Below are 8404 nucleotides of genomic sequence, written 5' to 3'. Positions count from 1 at the left end.
TCAATCAATAAGATTAACAGGATACTGATTAACTTACTGACTTGAGTTTAGAAACTTGTAAATACTTGTATTTAATATTAAATAATAATAGTAAAATTGCTTGTATTGCGATATTCACTGCTAATACTGAAAATCTATAGTACAGAGCATCTGTGCTGTAGATCAGCACTAGCAGTGAATATGGGGGAATAAAGCCATTATAAACTAAAATAGTATAATTATTAAAATAAGTATTAATAAGTATTAATAAGTATTAATAAAATAGTATTGTTTAATTCAAGTTCATAGAACTTACCAGACTTACTATGTTGAAAACAGCAGTTTGATATCAGAGTACAGTTAACAGGAGCCATTGGACAGCAAGCGCTCATAAGCACTATATATAATGCTATATATAGTGCTTATTATTCAATCAGTAATGTTGACTACATTTTTGCAAAAACATGGTTGCAATCAGCATAACGCAATATTTTTGCTGTTCAAAAATTTTTATGATTGTCTAGTCTACACGAAATGCATTCAACATCTCGCAAGACGTGCTAACACGTTTACTTAACGGTTGTCATGGACGCCATCATGATGGAAAGAAGAAAAATCAGTCACTCCCATTATTCACCATGGTGGAGAAAACCATGGTGGAAGGAAACCATGGACTAATGGGCAATGGAATAGGTACCACAGTATCATATCAGCTCAATTATTATCATAGTCGGTATTTGCGTAGCGATTGATAAATACATGTGAAATTATCGAAAAATAGAAAGTTTTAAAGTCTTGCAACGTCCGCGAGAGATCAATTTCTCACTTAGTCGTCGTTCCAATCGCGGAAGAACGTGATGGTTTTTTGTTCATGTATATACATAATATACTGTAGTCAGTAGTGTACTTCGCGTTTTCCTTTCGCTCTCGTTCTCCGCTACGCGAAACGAAGGAATAATCGTATTGCACATAAACGGTAAAAGGTCGCGAATCGCAATGACAGTGCCCTCGACAATTTTTCGCGACGCGCGAATTTGTGTCCCGTCGTATTTTATAAAAAGTTATAAAGGGACACAAATTCGCGCGTCGCGAAAAATTATTTAAAAATTCTTTACATACAAATTTTGAAAAATTATGTAAAAAATTTTTACCAAGGCATCGTCTTTTTTTCTTTTCAAATTTTATAATAAATAACCATACAAATTCCCAGATTTTTTAAAAATTAAACATCCGTCTGTTTAGTTGCGCCTTTCTTTCGTCTTTTATGTGTACAAGAAAATTAAATTGATGCTGTTATGCGTGTACATATTAATATAACTTTTCATTAATAATCTATCTTTTTAATAATAATATAAACTTTCACTGACGACACGTGTTTTATTGACAATAAGTCTTGTTACAAATCTTACACTGCGTCTTTGGAGTACAACTTAATATTTCCTGCGAACGAATCGGCATAGGCTTTTTTTCATGATTATTAAAAAGCTTTCAATTGCATTATACTATGTATATTGCAGCGAGTTGCGTGATTCTTTCAAAAGATCGAGAGTACTATACTTCATGATACTTAGAAAGAACCACTTGATCTGCTTAAATCTAAATTAGAATAAGAAATTTATTATTTGTACATACATGTGGAAGTGATGAACATTTTTTTTTTAAATATCAACGAGACAGAGTAAAAATACTACACTGAAAAATATAATTTAATATATAATATGTAATATACGTGTACATAAAAAAGATGAGCCGCTCAGATTTCTCACGTAATATATCAGTGGCCTTAATCGTATTGCTTATATTGCTTTCGTTGTATAATATAATAAATTAGAATTGCTGTCTCATTTCCTGATGAAATAACAATAATTGATTCTACAAGACACATGGGCCTTCCTTTCAGCCATCGCATCGTCTCGATCGATCGATGCAGATGTGCGCACGATGGCATGACTTCGTATTGTGGTCGTGTACACTCCCACACGTGTACATGATGTAAATAAAACATGGATCTGTTTCTCTCGTTGCTGATCTCACGACATCGGTACGAAAAGCTGCTCAGCACAGATGTTGCAATATGATCTTGTCACCGTATTCGTTTCGCGTAAGCGCAAGAGCACATGATAGACAAAGGGTGTTTTACACCAACGTACATGGATACAGTCTACTGACTTTGCATCACACAATGTATGATCTTGTGTTTTTGATCTATGACACAAGTCGATACAATCGCACACAACTAACTCTAGCGATGAGATAAAAAAGCAACGTTTCAGATACAAGTCGACGCACTGTGTATTATTGTGTTACACAACGTATGTTCCATTGCTGGAAAATAGTAGATACTTAAAGAATGCACAGAAATGAGCGCTTTCCATTTAGTGACATAAACCAACACAAACATCATTTTATCATTCACGAATAATTAAAATAAAATATTTGTGTCATTAAATGAAAAGCACCCAGTGTAACATGATGAACCATTTGATCTTTGTTTAATATCTGCAGGAAACAAGGATGTAATGATTTACTGTGTATCATCTGTGTCTCCTGTTCAACAGCAGCCAAAGTGTCGACCGACAATTATTGTGTTGTTCATAAAAAGTCCTTGATAATGTATGTATACTGCGCACATTTTGTAATTATTTTCCATAAACAATATAACAGTCGACTGATACTTTCTCTATTATATGCTCTTGCCTAAATCTGGAAAAACGTACCCCAAGAAAAAATATTATATATGTATATGGATATATTTTATATATAATCATATATAATTATATATAAAACATTATATATGAAATTAAATATAAAACATTTTTTTCCCGAGGTAGCTTTACAACAAATCAATCGTAGCTAGCGATTCCCATCTTCCTTTTTGTGATATGCTCTAACAGACTTTCGTTGAAATGGATAAACAAATATAAAATAATCGCTCGCAATAAGACACTCGAGCTCACGTTGCTCAGGTGAAACACGGGCTCATCATCATTTCAGGATGTGCGATTCTTGAGCAACGTTGGCTCGAGGAAATGGTAATTACACGAGTAAAGAATCTAACAAGATAAATAGGAACAAACCTTAGGGAAAAAGCGAGTATATCGTTAATTAAAAATAAGAGAGAAAAAAGAAACAAAAAAGACAAGTAAAGTAACGCGGCTCGTATAAATATGATTCATTTGTGGCGTCGTCGATTAAACTCTCAGTATCGCTCCATACTCCGCGGCGAATATGGTATCGAAGCTCAACGATATAGAAACTCTCGCGAGATATATATATATTAAAAGTATAAAAAAAAGAAAAAACCGTAACAGACTAGCGAGTGTGATCTTCTAACATGTCCTTTAATCCTTTCGAGACAGTGTTTAAACTATGTCGCGACAATCTTCGCGTCTACTACGCTTTGAGGCTAGCAGAGATCGCTAATCACACTTTACAGGGAATCTTTTAAGGAAACCGTAAAAAAGGAATATATGCGCAAAAATACTAATCTTCTAAGAACGCGAGGTCTCGAAAGGATTGAAGATCTCAATATATATTCTTGATATTCAACGCGAATATTTGGAGGGTCTTCGCCTCTTAACCGGTCTCTCCATGGAAAGATAGATTTTGCTGAAGTATCTAAAAATTTAGCTACAGACAGATCTGAAAATAATTTTGTTGGACTGTCAAATAATGATGTAGAATGCTCTAGCACAATAAGCAAAAAGTTTAGAATCAATATTCAAGCAATACCAGCTTAGACATTCTACATAATTATTTTGATAGTCTAATAAATTATTTTCATATCTGTATCTATCTAAATTTTTACTTTATACTTTAGCAAAACCGTTTTTTCCATGTTGGACTCCTGAACTGTTTGAGACCGTAATTGACTTGGACTGACCAGTTACTCTTCCGTCTCAGGCTTTTTACCGGTCGTTCCTTTTGCGTTTGTGCTCTTCGTCTTCCGCTTGGGCGGAACTGGCGCGTCGACGCCGACGGCGCCGGTTGGCGTTGGTGGCGGTGGGGTCTCCGGTATGCTTGTGTCGGTCTCCAGGTTCTTCGCGCCGATCTTCTTCGTTGTCTTCACGGTCTTCTTCGTCTTGCTCTGCGAGCCATCCGCGGCGGCGCCATCCGTCGCGGTTGAGGGTGCCACCTCCTCGGGCTTTGCCTTCGGTTTCTTCGTCACTTTCTTCACCGTCTTCTTCGCCTTCTTGTCCGCGCCCTCCCCATCGCCGTCCGCTGAATCGGACTTCTTCAGGCTCTTCTTCGCGGCCTCCTCCATCTCCTGCGCACTCTCCACGGACGGACTGATCGGTGGTGATGCCTCGGTCACCGTTGGCGTCGATGGAACATTTGGCGGTTTCGCTTCAATGGGTTTTTCTGCCGGTGAATTTTGTTCAGCGATTGGCGATGCCAAAACTTCACTCGGTGATCTCGCTGTTGCTGCTTCCGTTGCTTCTATTTGTTCAATAGACGATACTTTTGTTATTTCAACTTGTGCGACTGTTTCCGCTTGTTTCACGATCGCTTCCGTTGTCTCAGCTTTCGCAACTTGCTGCACAGACTTCTCTTCCACAGCTTTCGTCTTGGTAATCAGCTCCGGAGGTTTTACTTCCATTTCCAGCTTCTGTTCTGGAGGTTTCACTTCTGCTACTTTTATTTTTGCAACCTGTTCCATTAATTCTTCCACAGATGTCGTTCCTAAAGGCTCCACACTGCTGCTGATTAATATCTTTTCTTCAGTAGCCGGTACTGCCTCTGATGGTAGATCCCTAGCAACCAAATCGCTCGCTGGTTCCTTGATCGCCTCAGAAGAAGCACCCGTCTTTTCTGGTAGACCGGAAATGTCGCGTTTCTCAATTTCACAAGCCGATCCGTTTAACTGAACAGGCTCCGTCGGAATCGGCGCAGAAGCGATATCCTTGGACTCGTGCACAGCCGTGACCGTCGAGGCAATCGCTTGATCGCTCACGGTTACAGCTGCGCCCAACACAGATTCCTTAGGTTCAGCCTGCAGAACCGATTCTGCCACCTGAATAGGCACAGGACTCACAGTAGAGATCTCAGAAGCCGCCAACAGCATCTCCGCGTGCTGCTCGCCCGGATCTATCGTAAGAGGTTGTGTTACGTCAGGCACGGATTCGATTACACACTTCACGGTGTCTTCTACTGGCGCTTGGCTCGCTACAGGAGAAATTGCAGCAATCTGCGGACTGTCTATGCTAGTCAGAGCTATAAACTGCGTTGCGTCTTGAGGAGTAGAAGCTGGGGTTTCTGGTTTGGCCTCAATAGGCGCTGACTCGGTACTAATTTGCGTAACCGGCGCAGTTGTTTCTTGCACAGGCAATTTGCAGATCAAGGGGGATGTTTGTGAATCAATTTGTTGCTCCGGTTCTTTTGCTTCGAGGAGAAGGCTTGCGCTTTGAGGTGCCGCTTCTTGCGGCGTTTGCGAACTTGGGAGCTCGCACGGTTCTGCAGTTGTTCTTGTGGGCAACGGTTCTGCCGGCAGCTGCGGCAAAGGCACTTCAGTACGGATTTCGCACAATTTTGCATCCTTTGATTCAGTTGTCGGTTTCGCACAAACGTCTTTGGATTGTACCGGCTTATCGAATATTTTTGCGGTGGCTTCTACCGTTTTCTCAAAAGATAACGTGGAAACTTCCTGCTCGGGAATTGCTGCCAAAAGTTCTTCCTCTTTGGGAACTTCGCATATTAGAGATTGCGTTGGATCCTTGTCGGCTTCAACTGGACGAAGAAAGAATGAAAGTGACAAATATATATGTAAATATGGACAAACAGAAAGAACTGTTCTAACAAAAAATTAAGAGAAGAAATCGTGCAAAATTCTATACGGTGTGAATAAAAACCGTTTTGTTTTCTATTAATTTAAGTAGAAGTAATCATCGATTAATATTGAAAAGATCATGTATTACAGATGTTATATTTCGTGATTTTAGGCAAAATAGGCGATGATTGATGGTAGTGAGAAAATCCGATTCCGTTTCAATATATCAAAATATGCTACGAGTATGAACAAGTAAACCATAAATAAACAGTCAATAATAATAATATAATTTGCTGAGCATTTTAGCAGACTAAATGTATCCATGTCAAATATAAATAATGCTCATGTGCTCGTTTCGTTAACGTAAAGCATATAAAGCGTAATGGATATAGCTTAATATTGCGCAAATATTATGCATGACAACTTGTTTGCAAAATGAATGAAAGCCGATTATGTAGTAGCGCATTAAAGAAGCAATATTCTGCAAAATGTTTAATTAGTAAAGAATTATGTTTCATAAAAGCTTGTTATTTATATAAAAGCAAAGTAATAATTGTCAAAGTATTCATATTGAATTGTACCTCACACATTTTGTTCGTATTATACATTTTATTTTATATATACATCGATTATACAGGATGTTCCGAAATTCGCAAACCAAAATATCGCAGCAATGAAATGCTCGAAAAAATAAGTTGTAAAAATATTGCCATTATAAGGTAAATTATAAAAATTATTTGCCGTTTCTGAGTAATTTTTAAGACATAAAGATTGAAAACTGGACAATTATAGATTATTAATTATAGATTATGTTTGAACGACCATGAGTCATGCGATGATAGTGTTATCGACGTCAACGTGTAACTGACGAACAGACGGCCGTTTAATTTTAACCTTTATGTCTTAAAAATTATTCGAAACGACAAGTCACAAATATTTTTATAATTAATTTTTTTCGAGAACTTTCTTGTTGTTCCCAAATTTAAAAACACCCAGTATACGTATAATAACTTTAAAAGTATGTTGAAGATGTATAAAATTCATTGATTAAAAATACAATATTTTTTACGAATCCTTTTTAAACAAGCTAGAAAAATTTTTAATATGTAAAATAAAAAAACAATGTTAATTTTTCGTTTATGTATTTAGTAAATAATAACAAAAGAAGCGTAATAAAAAATTTTTTAAAGTATCTAACATTAACAATTCAATAATTGTTTTAGACTACAGTATATATAATATCATTTTATATAATTCAGTCATCTGAAGTATAGAATAAAAAAGTAAATGATAATGTCAAATGTTTTGTGTGTGAGTACATAAAATATTTACCCCATTAAAGCAAAACGATAATACAAGACGCAGCAATGCTATGGTGCCAGGATCTGTTAGTTGCTGTCCTCTGTTCCTGTTTCACAAACACTCAAACTAGATAAATTGCATTAACAAGAGTATATCGTTTCGTACTTCTCGCTCGACATATCGTAACAAATTCGCGTTTAATATAAGCATATTGACTTTTAATCATTTCCTCGTTCAACGTTTTCAATTTGAAATTATGAAATTGATTATCGCATGCTGTATTAAATGGAACAAAAACAAACAAAAACGCAAAGCATATACTTGAGGAAAACAGTTAATGGCTTTGCATTATGAGCACATTAAATATATAATAAAATATTTTTATTTATGATATATAGTTACCTTCTACTTTGGATAAATACGTTTCGAATATTTACGAGTTCTTATTACGAATTTACATATAATAACGCGATTTCATTTGTAATAGCGAGACATACCGGCTGGTTTATCCACTTTGACATTTGTAGATGCATCAGTAGTCTCTTTTGCAACAGTCTCTTTTGCAGCAGTCTCTTTTGCAGCAGTCTCTTTGGCAGCAGTCTCTTTGGCAGCAGTCTCTTTTATAACAGTCTCCAAAGTAGCGATATCCTACAAATATTTATCGTAATATGCATTATTCATTATCAAAATAGTATTCATTCTTGTTTATTCAACTTTTTTTAGATCTAACTATTTAGTGGATCAAAAATAACTGTGTCTCTGTCGATGTTTTAATTATTACAATTCTAGCATAAACTGCGGTAATTTCTAAATATACTCATCAAGATAAATATATTATTCAACATTAAATTACCTCTGTAGGTGGAGTTTGCTCCCGTTGCGGCGCGAGGGAGAGCGTCTCGCAGATCTTCTTCCATATGTTATCAAAACTATCGCGACCCATGTAGTCGATCTGTCCTTGTTCCCAGCTTTGCTTCCTCATGTGCTCCTCAAAAGCTACTTGCTCGGCGCTTCTCGCTTCGCCCAATGTCAGTTGAGCCAGGGCACCGGCGATACCAGCCTGTGCAATTAATAAGAATATTCTTTCATTTCAAACATCAAAGAATCGATTAATGTAAAATGACAGCATGAGTTACGATAAACAGACGAGTGTTTCAAGCAATTTTATCTCGTTTGCATTCCTCGAGACAAGTCACGTAATACAAAGCTGGTGCTACTTACATGGAGAACACTTTCAAATAGGATGTACGTGTCAAATACAATAAAAGTAATATGGATTAGTACACATAAAGATAAATTGACAACTGTTACGTTTTCCAGAAAATAAAGGGAATTATATATATATATATATATATA

At 36.6% G+C, this 8404-nt stretch overlaps 1 protein-coding gene across 2 annotated transcripts in view; it reads right to left on the bottom strand.

The window, feature by feature from the left end:
- Positions 1–3170: 3170 nt before the first annotated feature.
- Positions 3171–8404, bottom strand: part of LOC108754525 (protein split ends) — a 19269-nt gene continuing 14035 nt past the window's right edge. For both annotated transcript variants that reach the window (XM_018496908.1, XM_018496909.1), the window contains 3 exons: positions 7902–8108; positions 7546–7696; positions 3171–5706 (listed from right to left, as the gene is read on the bottom strand). In XM_018496908.1, coding sequence (XP_018352410.1) covers positions 3866–5706; positions 7546–7696; positions 7902–8108 — 2199 coding nt within the window. In that variant the 3' untranslated portion in view covers positions 3171–3865. The remainder of the gene's footprint in view (positions 5707–7545; positions 7697–7901; positions 8109–8404) is intronic.

The sequence above is a fragment of the Trachymyrmex septentrionalis genome, unplaced genomic scaffold, assembly GCF_001594115.1.
Source record: "Trachymyrmex septentrionalis isolate Tsep2-gDNA-1 unplaced genomic scaffold, Tsep1.0 scaffold8, whole genome shotgun sequence".
Lineage (NCBI taxonomy): Eukaryota > Metazoa > Arthropoda > Insecta > Hymenoptera > Formicidae > Trachymyrmex > Trachymyrmex septentrionalis.
Note: the sequence above shows the minus strand (reverse complement) of the source record. Positions and strands in the feature narration are given on the sequence as shown.